Source organism: Carcharhinus amblyrhynchos, chromosome 8 (genome assembly GCF_965287045.1).
Source record: "Carcharhinus amblyrhynchos chromosome 8, sCarAmb.v2.hapA, whole genome shotgun sequence".
NCBI lineage: Eukaryota > Metazoa > Chordata > Chondrichthyes > Carcharhiniformes > Carcharhinidae > Carcharhinus > Carcharhinus amblyrhynchos.
The window spans coordinates 25,994,087-26,021,165 of record NC_137331.1 but is presented as its reverse complement, the minus strand read 5'-3'; the positions used below and the strand labels follow the sequence as shown (position 1 = coordinate 26,021,165).

The 27,079-nt window shown below is 40.3% G+C and overlaps 1 protein-coding gene across 2 annotated transcripts in view; it reads right to left on the bottom strand.

Moving 5' to 3' along the window:
• rttn (rotatin) overlaps positions 1–26,141 on the bottom strand; it is a 203,255-nt gene extending 177,114 nt beyond the window's left edge. For both annotated transcript variants that reach the window (XM_080193777.1, XM_080193778.1), the window contains exons 1-8: positions 26,073–26,141; positions 18,454–18,641; positions 15,896–16,091; positions 14,055–14,162; positions 13,044–13,134; positions 11,068–11,182; positions 8,397–8,547; positions 5,612–5,777 (exon numbers count right to left, since the gene is read on the bottom strand). In XM_080193777.1, coding sequence (XP_080049903.1) covers positions 5,612–5,777; positions 8,397–8,547; positions 11,068–11,182; positions 13,044–13,134; positions 14,055–14,162; positions 15,896–16,091; positions 18,454–18,641; positions 26,073–26,103 — 1,046 coding nt within the window. In that variant the 5' untranslated portion in view covers positions 26,104–26,141. The remainder of the gene's footprint in view (positions 1–5,611; positions 5,778–8,396; positions 8,548–11,067; positions 11,183–13,043; positions 13,135–14,054; positions 14,163–15,895; positions 16,092–18,453; positions 18,642–26,072) is intronic.
• Between the last annotated feature and the right edge of the window lie 938 nt (positions 26,142–27,079).

The window sequence follows — 27,079 nt, the reverse complement described above, 5'->3', positions numbered from 1 at the left end:
TAATTAGCTGCTTTTGGAAATCAATATCGTAATTAGAAGCAATAATTTGAACTGGGATTAAGGCGGCATATCGCATTGTTAGTTTTACCATTAAACACAGTCAGCATCTGAACTCTGCCCCTTTGTATTTATTAGGAAAATGTGGCGTTTTCTCCAAAACAGGAATTTTCAGCAATGACGCTGCCCATGATAGCAACTGATTAGAAAGTAGTTTCACCAAGCAGTATACTTAACCAGCTAAAAATCTTTCAAGTCAACTGGTTCAATACAACAGCCAAAAAAAAAAGCTTTCTTTGGAGTCCGGAGACATCATATATCTGAAACGTGTGACTTGATTCAAATTCTTCATTGCTTTTAATGGATGTTGGCTCTCAACCAAAAGTGTACTCATGACATCATGATCGACAGGAAGGACTGAGAGTAGCACAGAAATAAAGTGTTATGTTGGCAAATCCAATTCCACCCCTCATTTACTCTCAAACAATTTATCACTTGGGCCATTATGCTGATACAAAGCAAAGCAGGAAATATCAATTTCTGTGTTCCACTTTTCTGAAAGTTATCAATAAAATGCATTCCACAAACAGAAGGAATCAAATTGATAAATGTGCAGATTTTCATAACAAAGCAGTTGCCAGCAACCTCTTTCCAACCAAACAAAAAACACCGAGATATTTTTAAAGAAACTGAAATGATTCTTAATCTCCAAATGGTGGATGGAAGACTAGTGGAATGGAAGTTAGCTAAATGAACACTATCCCTAGGTTAATAAACCATCTTCCCACTTTGATGAATTTTTGTTTTTAAAAACAGATGCTTCAGAGCTTTGCAGATTTGGGTTGCTCCAAAATTTTAATCTTTCTTAACTACTATCTGAATTACATAAATGTAAACATGATAAATATATTCAATCCATTATGAACACCAATACCCATGCACCCGAACTCCCACAGCTATCTTGCTTACACTTCCTCTCATGCTGTTTCTGTAAGGATCCTATATCATTTCTCAGTTTTGCCACCTCCATTACACCTGTTCTGACAATGCCATTTTCCACGATTCCAACTGTCACTTTCCACGAATACAATGATTCCAATATGACTTCCCTTTTCTCAACCCAGAATTCCCTTACACGGTGGTTGACATGGCCCTTGACTTTGTCCATTTAATTTTCTGCAAGAACCATAATATCAATCTCCTTGTGCTCATTTTTTCAACTTATCAGCCTCCACATTCAACAAATCACCTCTGTCATTGTTGCTACCAAACAGATCTCTCCCAACCTCTTTCTTGAGAGAAGATTAGGCGGAAGATTTAGCTCAGATAGTGCCATTGAATATCAGGTGGTGATCAGGCTCATGTTTAAACTCATGTGTCTGGATCATTAGTCTAGGCCATTGGATTACTAGACCAGTAACATCACCACGATGCTTTTCTACCTGGTGAAAGTCTTTCCTTCAGAATTCGCTCTTAATATCTTTCTTAAGTGAAAGAGGTTCACACAAAATCAAAACACTCCTTGAAAAACATTTTGAAAATAACAACCAAGTAGGACCACCAAGAAATCTATTTATTTTAGTTCAAAGAGGATGGATTTGTAATGTATGACCTACCATGAAATAGTTAATGCTTGAACAAACACTGAAAATATAGGCAGTGACACTGAAAATGTAAAAGATACAAAGATGTTGCCTTTGACACCGATGAAATAAGTTTAGATGTAGATTTTGTTCCTAAGGACTTTGGGTGTGACACTGATATGATCAAAATCGTACAGTGAAATTTGTAAATCTAATTATGTAGTGTAGTCAAGCAAAGTATATTCATTGTAAAAATCAATATTTTTGTCAAAACGTTTGGGTATAATTGAGTGAATTTAGGTGTTTGAGGGATTGAAATTGTGAATTAAAAACCTGTTTGAAGAACCATAATTAAGTTGTAGAGTGAAAGCTTTAGGATATAGCAAATAATTCAAATAAATTACTTCATAAAACCACTTTTATGGTGTGCTTCTCAGATTCACTAACTATTTCATTCAGTCCATAACAGCATAGGGAGACTATCTCAGCTATTGCTTCACAAAAGTATCTTAGCTTTTAAATCTTATTTTTAACATATACCCTGCTATTGTCTGGACATTGATAGGGCAGCCCAGCTTGTGATGGAGAATGAGCACATACTTTGAAGGACCTATCAAAGAGTAAAGAGGAAACCCACTTAAGGGCCATATCCATACATCTTAGAACCTCTTGTTGCAAATAAATGATAACTATTCAGAACATAATTTCAAGGTGCTATGCCTTTCAACTAATGCTAATACCATAATTGGTGCTGGATGAGATGCCAAGTGTGCTGTTCCATCTCCATCGACTCACCAGCACCAAGGATTTTGAGCAGGCTGTTCATTGGAGTTGGCTTGCAAAGGAAAAGTGTAGTTTGTGAATTTTTATACCTGTCAAGGTGATGAAAGTTAATGAAAAAACATTATCATGAACTAAGTTTCTAATTAAGAAACTCTTGGCTAGGTGTGTTAGCTGTGGCTTGGTGATAATGTCCATGCCCATGAATCACAAGGTTGTGGGCTCAAGTTCCACTCCAGGAAATTGAGCACATAATCCTGGCTGATCCTCAGCATTGCGTTCAAGAGCACTGCACTGTCGCACGTCCCGTCTTTTGGATGAGATGTTAAATTGAGGCTGGGTTTGCATTCTCAAGTGTGCATAAAAGCTTCCGTGGCACTATTTCAAGGAAGAACAAACAAATTCTCCCCAGTGCTCTAGTCAACATTTATGTCTCAACCAGCATCACTTAAAAACCTGGTGATGATCATACTGCTGTTTGTGGAGCTGTGTGCAAATTAGCTGCCACATTTCCAATCATAACAATAACTACACTTCAGAAGTGCTTCATTGGTGGCAAAGATCTTGGAGAAGAACTGGGCTTGTGAATGGTGCATATAAATGCAAGTCTTTCTTTCTTTGCAAAATTCCCTCTCCTAGATCAAACTTGCAGCATTTGTCTACATCTACACCAGCCATACTAAGGGCTGAGAGATAGGGACTGCCAATTAGAGTGAGTTTTGTGCCATGTCCTTCTTCAGGGAACTTTCATCCATTAGTCCAGGTGACACTGGAGAGTTAAAAGATCATTGTATTGTCTGATTCCCAATGAGAGGCCGTTCTGATAAACACTGACTGGCAGTAACCAACACAATTCTGGATGAATGGTAAAATATACAATGGCACAATTTAGCTTGGATTACAACTTTTCTGACCAGCTTCCTCTTATAACCATAGGCACCAAATAATGTCCAGAACCCCTTTGGAGAAAACAAAGTCCACCTATTTTCCCTTCATGGTCCAACCTTTTTGATCTTTAAATTAGCATGCCCTTACATTTAAACCCAGAATAAGAATTCGTCTGGACCAATTTCATTAATTCATTGCATAATCTTCAAAACTTCAATCGTCACAAAGTCTCTTCTTTTTCAGATAATCCATCTTTCTTAACCTTTTTACATAATTTAAATTCCTGATATCCCAAACCAGAAATGCTCCTCACTCATTCCTATCTGGATTAATAAGGACGCCTCACAATTAGCTGACAAAACTGCAGGTGGGATTCTTGCAGCACAAGTAAACTTATGGATTTATATTCAATCACTCTGTTAATACCTACTCAATTTAGCATTTAATTTTCCTTTTGTTTAAACAAACTCAATCCCTGAATGTTTAGATTAATTCACTATCTATACTGCATTGCTTACTTCAAGGTTCAAGTCCCGGCATAGAACTTCAACTCACAGCCATCTACCGATTTAGTTAAACTGTCACTTAGACCTAGATGGCAGAGCAAACTGGTGAGTTGAATGATCTTAACTTTTCTAATGCTCATTCAAACATTAAAAGAAGTTTTTTCATTCCTACAAGCTCATAAATCAATTGAGGTTGACTCAAGACTGCAAAAACTTTCAGTAATGAATTTCCTTTGCACTTCATGGAACATGGGCAGCCTTTCCATCATTTCCTTCTGTCATTGCAGGAAATTACATTGATAAAAAATTGCCTCATTGTTTGAAGGCTGGCATTTTGTATCATTTAACATCCAAAAGCGAAAAAACATTGGATTTAACTCAGTGAAGAACATGACTCATTAACAAAGGCAAAACTCTAAAAATTGGCAAAGTGATCTGAATAGATAACCAAGATGTTCTTTTTACAGATTCTGCATTTTCCTGTACATTCTATTTTTACAAAGGTCCAGTTAAAGACACCTCACAGAAATGTTACAAGGCAAGAGGCGGCCATTGAACTATTCTATCTACTTCAGCACTTTAAATACACTATTCAGTGCCGTTCTCCCGTCTTCTCCCCAAATTCTGCTTGTTCTTCTCTCTGCTCCTGCGCTTCCTTTATATTATTTTGTCTCTCCATGTTCTTGCCACATAAATTATTCAATCCACAGCTCTGTGAATTGAACTTCACCTGCCACCTTTCTATCCAGTACAACTTGTCCATTATTCTCCTCACAGTTCACAATGCTTTCAAATGTCATATCATCTGCAAACTTTCAAATTGTGCCCCTTACACCAAGGTTTAGGTCACTAAAATAGATCAGGAAAAACAAGGATTCCTGGGGAACTCCACTAAAAACCTTTCTGCAACTCAGAAAATATCCATTAACCATTACTCTGTGTCCTGTCACTCAGCCAATTTTGTAGCCCTGTTGTTATTGTCCCTTTTATCCCATCAACTTTGCTCACAAGTCTGTTGTGCAGCACTGTATCAAATACTTCTCGGAAATCTGCGTACACCATATCAATAGCAATGCCCTCATCAAACCTCTGTCAGCTCTTCAAAAAAACTCCAGCAAGTTAGTTAAACACAATTTTCCCTGAAGAAATCCAAGCTGGCTTTCCTTAATTAGCCTACATTTGCCCACTGGACTATTAATTTTGTCCTGAATTGTTTTGGGAAATTTCCCCACCACAGAAGTTAAACCTACTCGTTTGTAGTTGCTGGGCTTACCTTTACATCCTTTTTTGAACAAGGGTGTAATGTTTACAATTCTGTATTTTCAAAGAAAAATTGGCAATTTGGTAAACTTCAATCAGAATATTAAGTGAAGTGAAATTAAGTATGATTCAATTAAAATTAAGTGCAATGTACTTGCATGGTATCACAGTGGTTAGCACTGCTGTCACAGCTTCGGGGGCATGGGTTTGATTCCTGGCTTGGGTGACTGTCTGTGTGGAATTTGCACATTCTCCCCGTGTCTGCGTGGGTTTTCTCCAGGCGCTCCGATTTCCTCCCACATTCCCAAGACGTGCGGGTTAGGTTGATTGGCCATACTAAATTGCCCCTTAGTGTCAGGGTGATTAACGGAGTAAATATCTGGAGTTGTGGGATAGGGCCTGAATGGGATTGTTGTCGGTACAGCCTCAATGGGCCAAATGGCCTCCTTCTGCACCGGAGGGATTCTATGATTTCTAAATAAACATAAGCCAGATAAAAAGTGCAAGTTTACATCTGTTAACTACTGAAACTGAAGTCATCTCCAGGTCACAGAAGTGGTCATTGGTAATATGACCCCCAAGCAACATTTCATTTACCTTGATGATGCTGCATCGCCATCTTGGCCATCCCCTCTGGGACGCTGAACAGTTCGCCCAATCACAGATGGTCTAGGACTAGTACTTCTCGGAGAGGGATTTTGGGAAATGTTTGTCCCCCGTGTTTCCTGGGAATAAGCCACCGAAGAATTCTGGGAAATTAAATCTAAAGGCACAAAAAACAGAGAAACAAAGTTCTTATTATGTGGTAATTTTGCATCGGAGTTACATGCTTGCATTGATGTTTAAAAAAATGAGGATTTTAATGAGGATAACCGGATACACATTTGTAGAAGACAAATTCTCTCTCGATCGGATGATTACTTAAACAGTGAACGTTTGCTTGGAGATGTCTAGTTGCAAGCCTGCGGAAGCCCAGCTAATCAAATTATTACTCCTAATTCTTTGTTCTGATACAGGATCAGTTTTACACTTGCTTGCCTTACCAACTGACCCACATGACCCCCTTCAAGACCAGATTTCTCTACCATCAGTCTTGCCGGGCTCCATCATCCAGCTGAAAGTCTCAATTGGCTGAATGAATTTAGTCACTCGTCAGGCAAATTCAAACATCCTTCAGGTACATTCTAGATCTTTCAAGTTCTCAAGTCTAAAGTAATCAGTTAGATGATCAAAGGTAAAAAATAGGCTGCTTTGTTGGCAGGGCTGCACTTAAGACCTCCTTATACTGGAGAGAAATAAAACATCAGCAGGAATAATATCATGATTCTAGGAGACTTTAATTACTTGGGTACAGGGAAGAAATATAAGGAAATAAGCAATATGTCTGCAAGCCTACAAAGAGATGGATGTTATTAAACTAGTCAGAGCAATGGAAAAAAGAAGTAGATGCATTAAATGAAAGCACATGGTAGTGCATGTAATATGTTTAGATTTAATTTAAAATTGAGAGGAAGGTTACTGTAAAAACAAGGGCAGTTCCCATGTCACTATCCTTGTTAGTCAGAATGGTGTGAATTCATGCCCAATTCCACGTACACATCCTCAATTATGCAACAGCAAGCACCTCTCCAAATCAGCTATTGGGTTTGAGCTGACCGCCTTCAGCTGGTGGGTTCAAAAGTCCTGGCACATATTTAAACGTCAATCCAGCGCATTCATATCACTCTCTCCAGCCCACTGTCACCAGGAGACCGGTCAACATAGCATCCAGCCACAAGCAAAAAGCCATCTTGCCTTTTGAGAAAGAAGGCAGCACCCCACTTCAGCCAGCAAACACTCAACACCTTGATTTGAGGAGGCTGGGCACAGAGGCACGGCCTCTACTCAAGGGATGGCTTCAGGAAGTACTTGAATGTCACTTCTCAGGCCAGTGAAGCTGCCGTCACCTTCAAAGCGACTAGCAGGGGGAAGCTTCAAAGCCCATGTCATGTCAGGGATCCACAAAGAATGAGGTATTTGTGATATACGAGGTCCCTGGACAATTACGGCCATGCCCGGCACTACCTCTCACTCTTTTGTAAGAAGAATCAATGATAAACTCACAATGTGGAGAGTCATCTCCACTGTCTGGGTCTCCCTTACTCATCCTTCTGTTTGTACTCAAGTTTCCAATAGCCATATTCCCTAGGCGCCTCCTCCACTGATTGGGCACTCTCAGTAAAGTAGCATTGAGCCATGGATCCATTAGTCCTGTTGTCTTCTTTCAAAGTACCAAAGACAACAATAGTTATAGGGTACAGGAAGGGAAGCTGTGATTGAGACACCAAAGGGAGATGTGGGGCTGCAGAATGTCTTAATTGCATTGTGCCTGATGCAGCTTTACCCCTTAGACACTAGCACACACAAAGACGAGCAACATTCCATTCTAGAGATATGACATCCGGAGTGCTGTTGGGGTGATAAGGTGTGAATGAAATGATTAAACCAATATATCTCTGCACTTCACTCTTTGAAGTGACACACTTTGAAGAGGCGGCATGGTGGGACAGTGGTTAGCACTGCTGCCTCACAGCACCAGGGACCCGGGTTCAACTGTGGCCTTGGTGGACTGTCTGTGTGTAGTTAATACAATCTTCTGTTTGCGTGGGTTTCCTCCAGGTGCTTCAGTTTTCTCCCACATCAAAAGGTGTGCAGAGTACATTAATTGGCCATGTTAAATTGCCCCTTAGTGTCTCCAGATGAGTCAGGTAGTGAGATTAGGGGGGATAAGTACATGGTGTTACAGGGATAGGGCCTAGGTAAGATGCTCTATCAGAGAGTCAGTGCAGACCCAATGTGCAAAATGATCTCCTTCTGCATTATAGGATTCAATGAAATACCAACGACCATTGAGCTGCTCACTAGTTGTATGGCAGATTTGACGTATTCTTCACTATTGCCCTCACTCTCCAAGGCTGCATTCCAAATCTACACTCTTTTGATGACCCCATGCTCACCCCACAATTGTTGCACTTAATACCACCTACCTTATGGATCTCCATCCATAAGATCTCTTTGACCTAGCCAACCTTTTGGGTGGGTTTGGGGGTGTGGAATGGAAGGAGTTGGGGGGAGCAGAAATATGATAGTGAGCCTGATCTGTCCCATTCCCCACTCTCCCTTGGCTGCTAACTGGTGCCTCAAGTCTTCTCACCCAATAACCAGCCAGCCAGATTCCCAATATGCGAAATGGAGTTCAGAAACTTTAATTAGATCCCACATGTAAAATTTGGTAGGATTTCCTGACAATTCTTTATTCCGTGTTCCCCAGCCACTACACTTCCTTCCCATTTCCTCCCCACCTCCCCGTGAACAAATCAGGACTAATAAGTGGTTCACTTACCTTGTTTTGCAGAAAAGAAGCTGGGATCCCTGTGAAAGTTCAGTCTACTTTGTAAATAGGTGGACAGTTGGGTCAGACAACTCACAGCTTGCAGTGCTAAATACTGTGTTCCATCTCTGCCAAATGCCAATTTTGTCAACAAAAGAAGATTCTAAAAGTGAAAGAAAGTTATTAATGATTAGCAGAACTGAATGAAAAAGTAAGAGTCTCCCTAATGGATCAACAAATATGTGACCAGAAATTTCTCAGCCTCTGTCTCAGTCTGTCTTAACCAATAAGCAAGGGTAACGTAGAGATGTTACACTGGTTTCTGACTAGGTAAGGAACAGCTCACACATGAATAATTAATATGCCAACAGACAGGAGATTGCAACCCACCCAACAGGTAAAGAAGCATCATTTAATGCCAAATTCTCCATCAACAGTCTAGGAGTTACAATTGACCAGAAATTTAACTAGACTAGCTATAAACACTATTTATAAAGGACGAGTCAGAGGCTGGGAATTGTTTTGCAAGCAACTCATGTCCTGACTCCCCAAAGTCTGTCCGCCATCTACAAGGCAAAAATCAGGAGTATGATGAAATACCCTGACTTGCCTGGATGAGTGCAGGCCCGACATGCAAGAAACTTGACACATCCAAGACAAAGCAGCCCACTTGATTGACACCCCACCACCTTACACAAGCATTCACTCCTGGAACACCATAGCTACAAGATGCACTCTCGCAATTTGCAAAGCTCATTCAACAGTACTATCCAAACCGGTAACTTCTACCACCGGTCTAACAAGAACAAGCAATTGCATGGGAACACCAATTTCTGCAAATTCCCTTCAAAGTCACAGGCAATCCAACTTGGAATTGAATCACCATTTCTTTATTATTGCTGGGTAAAAATGGTGGAATTTCCTAACTGCACGCTGAGTATACCTACACCACATGAAAGAGCAGTTTGAGAAGGTGGTTCACCACCATCATTTGAAGTGCAATTAGCGATGGTCAAAAAAATGCTGACGTTGCCAGCAAAGCCCACATCACAAAGTAATTAAAAAAAAGCTAGTCAAATAAAGCTGACAACTGGCTAAGGTCAATGATTATAGAATCTTGCAGTGCAGATGAAGGTCATTTGGCCATTGAGTCTGCACCGACTACAATCCCACCCAAGCCCTATCCCCATAACTCCACACATTGATCCTAGCTAGACCCTTAACACTAAAGGAGCAATTTAGCATGGCCCATCAACCTAACCTGCACATCTTTGGACCGTGGGAGGAAACCGGAACACCTGGAGGAAACCCACGCAGACACAGGGGAGAATGTGCAGACTCTACACACAGTGACTCAAGCCGGGAATCGAATCTGGGTTCCTGTATCTGTGAGACAGCAGTGCTAACCACTGTGTCACTGTGATCACCGACCAGGATTCGAACCCATCTCAACTCCACTTAAATTTTGTGCCAAGTTCCATAAAAGTTTAATTTAGGCATGCTATTAAGCTTCCTTATCTTACTAACTGTACATAATGAAAAATCTTTTCCAAATACAATAAAAACATATCTAAGAACTGCTGATAGGCTTAGTTAAAAAATTGATTCATGATGAGATTCATAACACTAACCTTCATATCTTGCCCTTTTCCTTTACCTTCCTACAAATCTGTCTTGCTCAAGCAAATAGCAGGTGGCAATGTTCAATGTACCAGAAAAGGATAATCATGAAAAACAATGCATATTTTATGCTGTCTTCGAACTAGATTTGACGGTTTGTCTCCATAGATAAAAAATGACACTGCATTCTTATGCTATCGTACCAAGTGAGACAGTTTAATACTTATCCTTTGTTTGCTGAATTAACCACAAGCTTTAAGTTGCTTTTCATGATTAAAAAAGCAAAGCCCTGTAGACAAAGACATTTAGCATCTGGTCCTTCTCAATATAATTAGCTTTTAATTTCGGCGAAAACAGTTTTCATTCATTATGAATTACAGTTATCAACAGAGCACATATTTTTAAACAGAAAATTCCTTTCTAAGCAACATCACACAGTATCTTCTCTGGTACATTAATACATCTTCTAAAAATTTCTTCAGGTTGTGAGTGGTACCAATAAGCTCACACTTAATGTTTACCCATAAACGTGAAGACAGTGGGATGCCTTCTTGCTTCATAGTGACTATTTTTATTTACATCAGGGGACAACAAGAGTCAACACCGTAGTGTAAGATTAGAGTTGCACAGGCCAAGCAGGAGTCTCAGGTTCCATTCCCTCAAGGATAAAGAAACAATTGGATTTTATGACAATCTAGCAGCTTTCATGGTTATTTTCTGGAGTCCCAGCCTGAATTCAATTTCACAACCAGTCATGTTATAGTTTCAACTGAAGAGCTTGGGACTGCTGTTACTGTTAATCACATTTTACCAATAAAATTTTGGCTTTTCTAACATAGAATCTACAGTGCAGAAGGAGGCCATTGGCCCATCGAGCCTTCACCGGCAACAATCTCACCCAGGTCTGATACCAAGGGGAAAAATAGCATGGCCAATCAACACAACCCACACATCTTCTCAATGGAGAACCTAAATGTTCAATTAAAAACAGTTCATTTTCACAGGACCAAGAAGGATCCCAAACACAGGATCAACATTTAACATATGACGAAGCTTTTCTTACCTGTACAATCTTTGGGCGCTGAAGGAAGATTTCAGCTGGAAAATCCTGCAGGATAACATCCTGTAGAAGCTCACAGGTATTGCGAACTAAGGTGCGATTGCTGCTTTCCAGAGAACTATTTTAAAAAATGTAATAGTTACTTTTTCATTATTTTCCCCATAACATTTTCTGCATTTGGGTAAATGGTCCAAGAAATGCACACGCAACAGCAGCAGTATTCCGTAAAAGCTAAAATCTATTTTTGCAGATACCTGCAGAACTTGGTTTAGCTGCACACTGGTTTATCCTCAGGTGGAATATCTCTATCCTGGTTTTAAATTTATTTATTAGTGTCACAAGTCAACTTACATTAATACTGCAATAAAGAACTGTGAAAATCCCCAGATCGCCACATTCTACGACACCTGTTCGGTTACACAGAGAGAATTTAGCATGGCCAATGCACCTAACCAGCTCATCTTTCAGATTGTAGGAGGAAACTGGAGCACCAGAGGAAACACACGCAGACATGGGGAGAACGTGCAGACTCTGCACAGTCAGTGACCCAAACCAAAAATTGAACCCGGGTCTCTGGCTTTGTGAGGCAGCAGTACTAACCACTACACCACCATGCCACCCACCAGTTTACAGAAAACCAAAAATAGAAACACATTCTGTTTCAATTCGTGTGTAGGAGAATAACAATCTAGCAATAGGCTTTGTGGAGGAGAAGAATCCTGACAGAAATGTTTAGGTTCCACCCTATTAGGATGACATGCGCGTGTATACACACACATGGGTCATGCTAGCCAATTTCTGCATATTAATAGGATATAGAATGATTTACACATTCATTCCTACAAAAAGACTCTTCACTCCTCTAGCAAAGAAACCTTATGCAGCACAAAATGAGAGACAACGAATGTACAATTTTTAATTTACTGAAATGCAAGGACAACTTCACAGTTGGTGCAATATTAGGAATGTTGTCACTCATTTTGGGAAGTTCTGTCAAAGCTAAGTAACTGCAGCAGGAATAGTCACTCTGAAAAATTTTCACAAAGCTTGCTGCATTTCCAGTGAGGCAAGGCCACATTGGCGCAGATAATCTACATAATATCGTATATCATTTTTCTTCATTTCTCTTCTGCCAATTTTTTAAATTCATTCATGGGACATGGGCATCACTGGCTGACCAGCATTTATTGCCCATTCCAAGTTGGGCGTGACAAGGTGGTGGTGAACCGCCTGCTTGATAACTGAGTGGCTTGTCCGATCACATCAGAGGGCAGTTGAGAGTCAACCATATTGTTGTAGCTCTGGAGTCACATGTCGACCAGACAAGGTTAGGACAACAGATTTCCTTCCCTCATGGACAATAGTGACATTAATTGCCTTAATTGTTACTTGGATTCAGTAGGATTTACTGATAATTCTTGCCAGCTAAGGAGGCCATACCACAGGGTTCACCACAACTTAAGAGGCTAAAAACAAATAATGGTGGTCAGGATGAGGTGAGCTGATCAGGATTAGATAACCTAGGCAAGCATATTTAACTCAAACATGCACCTTTATGGGATGCAGCACTTCTTTCAGCTTTCAAAAGACATTTTCAAAAATGGATACAAATGCAGTTTTCCATTTATTTCACATTTCTGAATTTGTATTTTTTAGATGAAGATAATGTGGAACAACATAATGCGTTATTTCAAATCATATTATTTTGGATCATTAATGCACTGCAAAGATTAATTATAGTGAATGGAATCAGAAAACAGTGAGTAAAATATATGATCACCAGGTACCAAATTTATCCATTTAATTTGCCAGAAGCAGAGTAAATTGGTTTTAATTATTCACACACAAACAAGCAAATACACACAAGTGTGCAATTGCCATTTTCGTATCAGGATACCAAAAGATAGCTTTTTATTAAGTTTAAACTGTGAGAATATTATTTTTCCTACTCATTGTCATTCAACCTTCATATAACCTACCTCTCATTTGATAAAAGAACATGTCGGTCAGTCACAGTCAGAGTCAACCAAGGGAAGGTGGAATACTTCAGGCATTTCACTGCATCATTAACTAATGGCAAAAAAAACCCTTAAAAAATTAGTGTAAAATCAACGGCAAAATAATTGTAAATATTCATTTATAATTAATGTTAGCGGCACATTCAATGTCTTTTGGCAGCATTTAAAAGTGAAAGGACAGCACCTCATCAAAAAGATCACCCAATTAATGGTTCCTTCACAGTTTTCCTATTTCTACACTGCCTGTTTCAGTCCTGGGATGAGGAGCACATTTTTATTCAGTGTCCTCCATTACCAATGTCTTTTTGCCTGGATGATTTTCCATGGTAAAAAGAGAGGAAGTTCAGGAGATTTTCCTTTCTCTTCCACCAGCCTCCAAATAAGGAGCAGTAATTGCTTCTGTTACTGATTGTTCTGTACTGGCATTTTCCAAAAGCAAAAGAGTACCAATACATGAAAAAGGGATCGACAACTGTGCATCAGAATCATTTACTTGCTTTTAGCTTCTCTCACGTCAGTGAATACAACTGAGCTCCAGGACATGAATGGGTGCTAATTCTTCATTTAATGTGATGCTATAGATGTCAAAAACTCAACAAAAAAAGGATTGCCAACCTGCTCAGTGAGTGTTTTCATACAATACAGAAAAGGAATATATTACGTGACTGAGAAATATCTATAATACATCTTAAAGTAGAGCTCAGTTTATGTAGTGTATCTCTGCTAATATTTAGATTTTACAATTTCACTTCGTAACGACTGACAGTTTGGTCACTATTTGCATGACTATGTTTGGAAACCTTGACTTTTGTAACACAGGCTTGGCCTCCTTGTACATTCTACTATTTGAATAGTGCCTGAAGTAGTTAAAAGTAAATGAAAATTTAGGGATCTCAAACATTGAAGAGTCAATTTTCGAATGAGAAACAATATCTCAAAGCAATCACGTACATAATATTCTGGACAACTCACCAATTGCTTTCTGGGGTAGAGCTTTGCTTGGTTTTACTTGACTGTAGTAACTTCTCTGAAAGTAACCAACCCCCGTTTCTTCCTCTTCCAATGTTACAGGTGGCACAGCTGTAGAAATATTTATAAAATTGAATAGGTATGGCAATAAATGTAACTTTACAATCCCAAATCAGAACTTAGATTAAATGTAAATCTTCCAAATCATTGAAAGAACACCCAGTAATTTTTCTAGAAGATAATTTGAGCAGGGTACTGATAATTGTGGGATAAGGTAGATTTTTACTTTATGCATAAATATTAGTCAGCAAATCATTTTAATGTGAAGGTAAGATACATTTTCTCTACTTTCTTTGTAGCTTACAATTGGAATTCTTAATGCCAGGTCCTGGGAACAGGAAATTATAATAATGGATGTCATCATCAGGGAGGATATCACCCAATGCGTGTCAGTGCAACTGAGTATTTACCCAAAAAATGGGGACATTTGTATTTAATTAGAACTCACACTTTTCAACTCTGGTAGACTGCCTTCACTAAATAAGGATCTCTAGCATTCGTCTAGAATTCACGCATTCCACACAACATCTTTACGCCATTTCTTGCTGAATACCTTCAAATGAGCAGATCCAAGCTTCAGTTTCCCAGTTACTGGCAGTGTTCAATCTCATCATGTGTGTATCCTTGGAATTTTTTTGACTTTTTTTCCTCCAGAAGGAAAATAACAAGTGATGTACCGAATAAATTTAGAGTTTCACCATCCAGAGAGGCCAGGATTGTACAGAGCACAGTTGGAGAATGTGCAGCTGGTTCCTGGTGTCCATGGTGTCAAGGTTCAAGGTGCACCTTGAAAGGATAGACTTCTTTGCAAGGGAGCAATCCTTTCCACAGAAAGAATTTGGAAAAAGAATGCTTGTCAAATATTCTTGAAGCAAAGTTTATCCACACAGGATTAAAACAGAAACTTAAGTAAATGATTAATATGCTAATGTATTAGCTATTGAAGCTGCTTTCCCCAAAGACTGAAACAATAAGTACTTCATTAATTTGTCTCAGAAATTATTGAACACGTCATTATACTAGGGTCTCTCTAGCTTGAAGTGCTCAAGTTGTCTGACAGCATTTTCTTTATGGCTGTGAGCACAGGGTGACATAATAAAAACACACCGAAAAAGGTCAGAAAGTCCAGTTGTAAACAGTATACCAACAGGACAATTTAGCCACTGGCTTTTTGTTGCAAAAGTAGTAATTGGGTAATGAGTCTATTTTGAAAAGGAATATGGGATCAACTTGTGGGAGTGGCTGAAGGCCATTGAACCCAAGTACATTTGCAAGGCCGACCTGAATTTGTCAAATCTTGTTTCACAATTGCAACATCCTTTTAAGTGATAGTTAATAATTCCAAATAGGAACAAGCTCATGTGAACATTTAGCTGAGGAATCTTTATGCCAGCTTTTATTTTCTACTAGTTACTGTGTAAATCTCACTGGTGCATATTGATCTCAAGTGGTACCGAGGTTTACTTTTATGTTGCAATCTTATTTTTTAAAAAAGCTTTGTATGCCCGGAGGACATCATATTTAAAGCATTTCAGAGCCCCTCATTACTTTCATCAAAATACTTTCAGAGTCTATTGATATGAAAAATGTCACATAAAGGAAGTGTTACAAAAATGCCTACACCCAAGGCTACCATCAATTTGCTATATTAAAACATATAGCAACAAGAAAGAAATGCAACACACCTATCCACATCAAAACAGTTCATACTGTGAGGTAAAACAATACACTGCATTCTCCCGAGATTAGAGTCTGTGAGTTTAACATTGATCTGTTCAGATTACCTTTGTCGTCGGAAGATTTCGGAGGTTGTGACTGATAAGCAATAGCTGGCACGTCAACAATAGTATCAGGCAGTTTGAATAGATCCTCCATAACCTCATCGATGCATGCTTGTAGCTTTGGCTCAACATTGGGTCGCAGCTGTGCCAGAAATTCTAAAGCTCCAATTTCACGAAATAGTTGGGCTACTGAAGAATACTTTAATTGAAAAACAAATATAGATTTACTGCTCCGTTCTTTTCTTCCACATTATATGACTGCAGTTTAACTTGAGGTAAAATGTCAAAATTCGATAATAAGAAATTAGCTATAATGTCCAGTTAAGAGCTTTGCAATTATTAAATTGGCTTGAATTTAGCTGCAATAATATTGGCGAAACAGTTGAGTTATCATTACTGCAGTGAAACTGACAGAAATTCTTAGAGTTTGCACTATGCAAAAGGGCAGAATATTGCAGAAATCCAGACATTGCAATCGACGATTCGAGGATTCTTCAGAGGATGCATCATTGATGCAACCCCACCCCCAAATACAATCATGGAGTTGATGAGAAATTCCAATTTAACACAGCTAGTCTCACTACAAAAATCCTTACAAAAATGTAACCGGGCTTTTAAAAACATACTAACTTCATAATTAATATATGATGTGGAGATGCCAGTGTTGGACTGGACTGGACAAGACAAGTTGAGAGGTCACACGACACCAGGTTATAGTCCAACAGGTTTATTTGAAATCATAAGTTTTAGGAGTGCTGCTCTTTCATCAGGTGAGACATAGGGAAAGTCCCAGAGGAAAATTCCAAACATCACAGCCTTGTTCAAACACAGGGTGTAAAGATAAGCCTGAGAACTACAGGTCAGTCAGCTTACCTTTGGTGGTGGAGAACCTTCCAGAAACAGTAATCTGGGACAAAATTAATAATCAAATGGAAAAATGTGGCTTACTTAAACGAGCATCATGCTAACTAACTTGCTGGAGTCTTTTGATGAGGTAAAAGGAGTTTGATGGGGACAATGCTATTGATGTAGTGTACATGGACTTCCAAATAATGCTTGGTGCATTGCTGCAAAATAGATAAGGAATTGACAGGAAACAGAGTAATGGTTAATGGAATCTGGAGGAAGGTTTGTGGGAGAATTCCCCTTTGGTCAGTGTTTAGACCGTTTTTCTAATATATATTAATTACATAGACTTTGGCGTATAGGGCACAATTACAAAGTTTGTGGATAATACACAACTTGGAAGCATTGTGAACCATGAAAAAGATACAGAATTCCAAAAGGGCTTAGGCAAACTGATGGAATGGGCGGATAGATAGCAGATATAGTTCAAGGCAGAGAAGGGGACGTGATTTACCATGGAAGGAAGAGCATGGAAAAACAATATAAGATAAAGGGTGCAATTCTAAAGAGGTGGAGGAGCAGAGGGACCTTTGTGCATGAGTCATTGAAGGTGGGAGGATAGATTTGGCCTCAGCTAGAGAACTGTATTAAGACCTGGCACCGCCCTGTAGAAAGGATGTGAAGACATTAGAGAGGATGCTGAAAAGATTAATGAAAACAGCTTCAGAGGTGAGGAACTCCAGTTATGAAGATCAACTGGAGAATTTTCAGCTGTTTTCCCTAGAGAAAAGAACGTTGAGAGGAGAATTGATAGATCATAGAATAGAATCTCTACAGTGCAGGAGGTCAATTGGCCCATCAAGTCAACAGGACTACAATTCCATCCAGGCCCTATCTCTGTAACCTCACATATTTACCCTGCTAGTTCCTCTGACAATTTACCATGGCCAATCAATCTAACCCGCACATCTTTGGACTGTGGAAGGAATCGGGAGCACCCGGAGGAAGCTCACGCATAACAACATAAGAACATGAGAAATAGGAGCAGGAGTAGGCCATCTAGCCCTTCGAGCCTGCCCCGCCATTCAACAAGATCATGGCTCATCTGAAGTGGATCTGTTCCACTTTCCCGCTTTCTCCCCATAACCCTTAATTCCCTTGTCTATCAGAAACCTATCTACCCATGACTTAAATATATTCAGCGAACATGGGGAGATTGTGTAAACACAGTCACCCGAGGATGGAATTGAATCCCTGGAGCTGTGACATTTCAGTGGTAACCACTGCGCCACGCTGTATGCAAAATCATGAGGGGTATAACTGTTCCCACTTGTGAAAGGATTGACAACAAGAGGGCGAGATTTAAAGTAATTAGTAAATGAAACAAAAAAGAGTGATGAACAGAAACCTCTTTACGCAGCTAATGATTGGGGTTTGGAATGCACTGCCTGAGTGTGTGAAGGCAGGTTCAATTGATGTATCTAGAAGGGAATTAGACTGTCATCTGAAAAGGGAGAATATGCAGGGTTACATGGAGAAGTCAGTGGAATAGTACACACTTGCCTAACACTGAGCAACCTCACCAGGATGCTTTTCCTCATCTTAATATTTGATATACAAACATCATTAGTAATTATAAAACAAAATAACATTCATTCTGCTTTCCAATATTGAACACATTTAAGTCATTCCTCTAATGACTGAAAATAACTTACCTTTACAAGGCGACTACATAGTGCAAGTACCTCTCCCTGCATTGGAACAGTTGGAAAGTTAAACCATTCAAATAGCCGAATGAAAAGGCACTTTTCTTGAGCCAAATCAACAACAGAAATCAAACCATGATCAATTTTGCACAAGATATTCTTCAATGCTCGAACTCTAATTTCCACCAGTTGGTGACCTACAGGAAAGAAAGAGTAAACGTTGAGAGCCACTAGGGCAATTTAAATTTATTCCAAATTATCAGTAAAAGTATTTAATTGGCATTTTTATATTGTAGGGGGTACAGTCAATGGGAGATGTGGAGTGGTTCTTCCATTTGTTATATTTCATAATATAAACTGTCCCAGGTTCAGGCACAAATATAATTAGGGAGCAGCTTCCCTTTATTTCCATTGATTCAGCACCTAAACCACAACATAACATAGCAGTGTCTGCTTCCAGAGCTGCTATGTTTTTCTAAAACTTTGTGTTTATTATTGTTTAAAAAATTGCATCTTGTTTAGAACAGGACTGGCCCCCTCGGCCACTCAAGGCACATGGGTTTATCGCGGGACAGAACTAGGAGTCACGTGCCCTTCATTACTACTCCATTTTACCTTGAATTAAAGGAGAAAGTTTCAAACCATCTTATAAAACCTTGTATTCGTTGCTCCAATGCCAAACATTCAAACACTTAGCTTCTATTGCCAAGATCTTCTGCTCATATAGCATAATACATTTGGCAGCAAAATCTACACTGGATACATTATATAATACCAACAATAACAAAGTTCACAGGCACACGAGTAATATTCCATCTCCAAAAAAGGTTTAAATGATTTCATATCAACTTGCAATGTTTGCAAACAAGCCAAGGGTGGTCTGAGAGAGAAGACTTCTGCCCAAAGTTAATCTGTTTTCAGGCACAGCTCAAATAGATTGTTTTTCAGCAAACTGGCATTTACTATGACATATTTAACAATAAAACACATCTTTACCTAAATATTTGGTCTTTGTCTGTACTTCCAAAGTTGAGGTTAATGCAGTTTTGGAATATGAATTCTTTAGGAATTCATGCGTTTAGGAGTGCTACTGTTAAAACATACACAAACGCTATCAAAATAAATCACTTTGTGGTGTTGATGTTAAAACGCAATCAAAGTATCTACTGCTCGCTTGTGCATATACATTGGCACGGTGGCACAGTGGTTAGCAATGCTGCCTCACAGTGCCAGGAACCTGGGTTCAATTTCTGGTTTGGATCACCACTGTCTGTGCAGAGTCTGCACGTTGGTCCCGTGTCTACGTGGGTTTCCTCTGGGTACTCCAGTTTCCTCCCACCATCCGAAAAATGTAGTTAGGTGCATTGGCCATGCTAAATTCTCCCTCAGTGTACTCGAACAGGCAGCAGAGTGTGGCGGCTAGGGGATTTTCACAGTAACTTCATTGCAGTGTTAATGAAGCCCTACTTGTGACACTAATAAATAAACTTTAAACCACCAGCTCCCTGGGATGCTCTGCACGACCTGTTGGATTGATTCCCCTCTTGGTACTGGACAGGGAACAGCGTACAACAACTTTGAACACCTTCAAACTTAGTGAATTTAACTCCTCCACAGTAAAAAAAAACTAAAAAGTAGAAAAGCAGAATCAGGAAATGATTAAATTCTGGGAAGCTTTTGAAAGTAGGGAGTTGTACCAAGGTGAGGGAGAGTGGTAGAGAGAGCACAGCTCAGATGGCTGAAAGTGGACTGGAGGGAGGGATGCACAAGCAGACCAGAAAGGAAAAATGGGAGAGAAAGAGTGGATGAAAGGCTGATGGATACTGCAGAAGTGTAGAGGGATACAGCAGCAGGATTTGTGATATTAATACAGAGACAGGAAACTGTAGAGGTCAGGGAGGCTTAGTGCCTCCCTGACCTCTTAAGTGAGGCTTAGTACAGGACAAAATACAGGAAGCATGGTTTTCAAAAGATTTGGAGCTTCTGTTGGCATGGAGTTTGGGATGCTGAAAACAAAGCACTGATGTAGCACTTGGAGGTAACAAAGTGTACAGTTGCATTAATTGCAGCAAGAAGACAATATTGTAGAATGAAAGAATCCTAATAATGGACGGGATATGGTGTTTAAAGCTTAGCTCGTGGTCAAACATCATATCAAGTAAGTAAGGAGAATAGCTAAAAGGAGATAATTTTATTTTATTTGTAATTAAAGTAATGGAAAAAGTGCAATCAAACTAAAAATGGCAAAACCTAGAATCACATCAAAGAAAAAAAAGGCAATGAAAACAAAATGCAGATGGTGATATCAGTGATTGATGGAATGAGACAAGCAAGATTGCAAGGTGAAGATGTGGCTATGAATGAGTCAGGGAGCTTGCATGGAGATTATGATTAAGGGAGGTTAAGTGGGCAGTGAACAGGGGACAAAGACCATGATAAGTTGAGGTGGAATCATTGAGGATGAGAAGTTGGTTAGTGTAGAAACTGAAGGAGGAATAGCTTGATGAGGAAATTTTTATTCAACATGAAGGGGTGGTACAGAATGATGATTCTGCGTGCAAGGCGAGAGGAACAAGGTGAGTTTTTTAAAGAGAAAGTACCAAACTAGGGATCAGGTCAAGGTGTGATCTGACAATAAATGCACACAGTGACAGTTTTGACAGGGCAAATGGAGAAAGATGCAGCCAGATGGGAAGTTTCACGAAGTGTTATCAGCCTTCAACCAAGTTTACGTTAAAGCCATCATATTAACGTCATCCATGAAATTCTGGAAGATTGAAAGGGCCATACATACATTGCAAGATAAACCAATTATTTGTTTTATGGATCAATCTCTCAACCTATATTGTAGATTGTGGCATACAAGTCGGCCTTTGAAGCCTCAAAAAATTGTTGCAAACAAAAAACAGGGGTCAACCTATACACAAAGTATAAAATGTGAACTGCAGCGTCGACGCAGGTGGTCACCATTTTGAAAAAAAAAACACATTAAATCAAAGGATATGTTTTATTAAATAAATTATTTCCACAATTAATCTCAATCAAACCATTTTAAGCATTATCAAATTCACTCTCTTCAGAATCCAACACAAATAAATATGTCAGACTCTTATTTATTGACTACAGCTCAGCCTTCAACACTATTATTCCCACGAAGTTCGTCTCCAAACTCCACGGCCTGGGTCTTGGCACCTCCCTCTGTGACAGGATTCTGAACTTCCTAACTCATAGACCACAATCAGCAAGGAAAGGCAACAACACCTCCTCCACGATCATCCTCAACACTGGTGCCCCAAAAGGCTGTGCTCTCAGTCCCCTAGTATACTCCTTATACACCTATGACTGTGTGGCCAAATTCCCCTCCAATTCCATTTTCAAGTTTGCTGACAACACCAACGCAGTGGGTTGGATCTCAAACAATGACGAGACAGAGTGCAGGAATGAGATAGAGAATCTGGTGAACTGGTGCAGTGACAATAATCTCTCCCTCAATGTCAACAAAACGAAGGAAATTGTCATCGACTTCAGGTGGCATAAAGGAGAACATGCCCCTGTCTACATCAATGGGGACGAAGTAGAAAGGGTCGAAAGCTTCAAACTTTTAGGTATCCAGATCACCAACAATCTGTCCTGGTCCCCCTATGCCGACACTCTAGTTAAGAAAGCCCACCAACGCCTCTGCTTTCTCAGAAGACTAAGGAAAGTTGGCATATCAGTTACGACTCTCACCAACTTTTATAAATGCACCATAGAAAGCATTCTTTCTGGTTGTATCACAGCTTGGTATGGCTCCTGCTCTGCCCAAGCAAGTACAAAAAGTCATGAATAGCCCAATCAATCCCACAAACCAGCCTCCCATCCATTGACTCTGTCTACACTTCCCACTGCCCTGGCAAAGCAGCTAGCATAATTAAGGACCCCACGCACCCTGGACATTCTCTCTTCCACCTTCTGTCATCAGAAAAAGGATACAAAAGTCTGAGATTACGGACCAACTTGCTGCTGTCAGACTTTTGAATGGACTTAACTTGCATTAAGTTGCTCTTTCTCTACACCCTAGCTATGACTGTAACACTACATTCTGTACTCTCTCCTTTCCTCTCTATGAACTGTATGTTTTGACTGTATAGCGTGCAAGAAATAATACTTTTCACTATATGTTAATACGTGACAATAATAAATCAAATCAAAATATTCATCAATTCATTCCAAGTCACTTTGGTATCATCAAAAGGATCCCACTCTGGATCAGATTTAATTCTTTGTTTCACAATTATCCCTCCACAACAAATCATCTTCCTGTCCATTGAATTACATATTCCATATTTTTCCAATGATGAGGTTAATTCGTGAACTGAAGGGATTCAATGATTTGATGAATAAACCAAACAATACATTAAACATCACAGCACCGTTAAGGTTTTTCTCAGTCAGCTATCCACCTATTCCATTCAATAGGAACATGAGACTTGAATGACTTAAACATATCCAAAGGTTGAACTATAGAAATTAGGCCCCCTGATACAACTGCAATTTGGATGACACTTCTATGCAGGCACCTCTTACATCGCATCAGTTTTATAGGATCGGAACATGTTCCACACTGACAAAGCTGTGTTCTTTGTGTAGGCCACTGGCACACCTATTCTACTATCAGTCCAAAACTTTCCTCTAGCCTCATCCATCCAATCACTGTCATGAACATACACAAAAACCCTTGCAAGGAACTTCATTTTCAGCATGGTTTTGCATTTGAAAATTATCACTGCCTTTAATTTCATTCTGTTGGCTATGCAGGATGGTACCACTGAGAATGTCATCTTTTCGCATCCTGTTGATTTCATTCAAACTGTTTTTGAACCTTTCCACTTCACAGTTTGGCTGCTGGGCATATTGAAATTCAAGGGCATTTCAGCCATGTTGCCGATATGACAAAATGGGTACTCATGTTTGAGAGCTGCGTGATGATGAATTGTTGGAAACTGGGAATTTTGGCATCAAAGTTTTTTGGCTATCTCTAAGCTATCTCAACTTCTGCTGCAACAATAGACATTTTCATTTTTAAAGCAGCTACACCAACTCACTGCTGCCCTGAATTCTTTGCTTGATTCGGGATCTGATTTGACCCACTTTGAAGCGTATGCCTACATTGCATTTCTGGTGATAATGGTTCTATTTAGATGATTTTCGAGGAACCATTCTGATAGATGCTCCTTAAGATCAAGCCTGTGGTTGCTCCCTGTTCACAGGGAACATTTAGGCTTGGGCATCTTCTTCAGGGTGGATTCCCTCTTCCCAGTTTTTCACAAACGCTAAATTCTCTTGCTGCAGCGCAGTTATGAGTTAGTAAATTTCATAAACTTTAGGTGGAAACTTGTACTTCAAACCTTTTCTCCAGAGGACCCATTTCTATTTGTCATTTGACATGTGCAGTCTGCTATGTGGGTGCCTTAAATCCCATGGTTAATTTTGGCAACATAGACAATATCACCTAGTTGATCGTATACACATTGTAAGCACGACACGCACTTCTAAAATGAAAAGTTGAGACCAACTCCTACTGCAAGTACAGCATTCCTTAGCAGTAAATGAGTCGACAAATATACTCAGAATAAGCCTAAACAAGATTTTCGGTGTCAAGAAAAATAAATCACCTTATAAGCCAGGTTGACTTCTCCACCATACACTACAGTAAATGAAAAGAGACATTTACCTGTACTATAGAACTATTTTTAAAAAAACTAAAGTGGCATTCCCATTCCAACATGCTACATTTCATTTGAGTTATGGACCCAGAACATCCAATCTCCAGCCGAAGATACTTCAGACCCTCAAGATGCGCGACAGAATTCCTCGGAAGACCAGGTGCACTGACAACGTGGAAATTGCTCGGGAAGTCTGGACATCGATGGGTGATTCCCCTGCAATTGGAAACCCCCCTAAAAAAAACTCCGATTGAGTTAGCGTCAGAGACTTTGGACTTACTTATCTGGTAGTTGCCAAGGAATTATTACACAGAAAAGAAAAGTTCTAACGCCTGGGTAACTATTGATAATTATTCACAAGGACACCCTCAGGCCTGACAAGCCAGCTGGGTTCCACAACTGCACCCAGCTCTTGCTCACCAACTCCCCTTAATGGCCAACCACATCACCCTACCCACTTATCTTACCATACTCATCCATTTAGGTACCAAAAAGTTATTTAAATGCCCCAAAGCTTTTTACTCAGTTAGAGATCGATAACTGACCAAAAAGCAGTTAATGCCATGAGCTCTGCAAACCCCCCAATGATCTTTCGCTATATAGAAAGACTGACAATAACGCTCTATACTTCTGACAAGGCCACACAAGGAAGTCTGGGTGAGAAATGATGGGTTCCAGTGTAAGCTGAAAGAATAAGAACTGAGATGCATTCCAACATGAGAAGCTGAGAGGCGTTTAGAGAGAGACTCCGCTACTATGGAGAGAGAGAGAGAGTGTGAGAGTGAGAGACAGAGAGAGAGAGAGAGACTTCACCGAGCACTATTATAGAGAGAAAGAGGGACTCCAACTTGATTTTCAAGTTTGCTGACGACACTACCGTACTAGGTCGAATCTGAAACAATAATGAGACAGGGTACAGAACAGAGATAGACAATCTGGTGAACTGGTGCAACAACAATAATCTCCCTCAATGTCAACAAAACGAAGGAGATCATCATCGATCTCAGAAAGCATAATGCAGGATATAACCCTGTCTACATCAACGGGGATGAAATAGAAATGGTCAATGACTTCAAGTTTTTAGGTGTCCACATCACCTACCACCTGTCCTGGGCCCCCCATGCCAACACTATAGTAAGGAAAGCCAACCAATGACTTTACTTTCTCAGAAAACTATGGAAATTTGGTATATCCACTACGACTATCACCGACTTTAACAGATGCACCATAGAAAGCATTTTTTTCTGGTTGTATCACAGCTTGGTAACGGCTCCTGTTCTATCCAAGGCCGCAAGGAACTACAAAGGATCATGAACGAAGCCCAGTCCATCACTCAAACCAGCCTCCCATCCACTGAAATTAACTAAACGGTCCGGTGCCTCGGAAAGCAACCAGGATAAATCAAGGACTTCACGTACCCTGGACATTCTCTCTTCCACCTTCTTCCGTCAAAAAAAATACAAAAGCCTGAGGCCACATACCAACCAGCTCAAAAACAGTTTCTTCTCTGCTGCTATTGGACTTTTGAATGGACCTAACTTGCATTAAGTTGATCTTTCTTTACAACCACGCTATGACTTAACATCCTGCACTCACTCCTTTCCTTCTCTAGGAACAGAATGTTTTGTCTGCACAGTGTGCAATAAACAATACCTTCCAGGGTTTGTCCATACGTGTGACAATAATAAATTAAATCTTATAGAGAAAGAGAGATTCCACCGAGACACTACTATAGAGAGAGGGAACAGGGTCTCCACCGAGACGCCCTTACACAGGGAGGGTCTCCACCGAGACACTGTTGTAGAGATTCCACTGAAACACTATTATAAAGAGGCTGCAGTGTGTTTTCCGGACATATACAGAGAGACTCTGCGCTGTTATTGAATATTTTGCTATCAGAGTGATTTCGCAGTCGCTATGTACCCAGTTTTTTGATGAGCGCTGACAGCTCCATCCCTGATCCCGGCTCCTGGATCCTCAGATTCAACGGTCGCGCCGGTCCGCCGGGCAAATATGTCCGAGTCCGCGGGGAATGGGCTCCGGGTGAAACATCAACCCCACCAACCCGTTCCGAGTGTCGCTAATTGTTTTACAGGTACTCTAATTAAAAGGCTGCCGGGTTTGCTGTCTGGGCTACAGTGTGGTTTGATTTGGGCGGTTAGATTGTTATCGATCGCTGTCAATGTTAACCACAATCTAACTGCATTCTGGGAATGGTAGTTCCTCCAGACTCCCAGCAGCCTCCGGGGCAGAGAGCGCATGCGCAATAACTCGCGGCTCCGTGGTCTGTTGGCGGGAGGCGGAGTTTGGAAAGTAGGCGGAGCCTGGAGGGTAGAGGGGGCCTGCAATGTGGACTGAGTTTGGGGTCTGTGGGCGGGGTTTGGCTCAGACGGTGGGGTACGGGGTCTGTGGGTGATGTTTATTTTATGGGCGTAGTTTAGCTCAGTGGACGGGTCTTGGTGTCTGTAGGCGGGGTTTGGGGCGTGTGGGCGGGGTTTCTTGCCTGTGGGTGGAGTTTGGTGTCTGTAGGCGGGGTTTCGGGTCTGTGAGTGGGGTTTCCGGTCTGTGGGTGGGGTTTAGGTCAGTGGGCGGGGTTTGGGGGACTGTGGGCGGTGCTCGGTGGGTCCTGCAGTCAGTGGGCGGTGCTTGGTGGGTCCTGCAGTCAGTGGGTGTTGAATGTGGTGGATGGGCTAAGAATGAAGATGGGCTGCTTGGATGGTGTTGAATTCCTTAGTGTTATTGGAACTGCACCCATCCAGGCAAAGGGAGAGTATTCCACAATACTGCGGACTTGTATCTTATAGATGGTGGATATGCTTTTGGAGGCAGCAGATGAGTTGTTCACTTAAGAATTCCTCATTCACCATATTCAGCATTTATTCCCTCCACCAGAGTCAATGACTATAACCTATATCATTTACCCTCAGTTT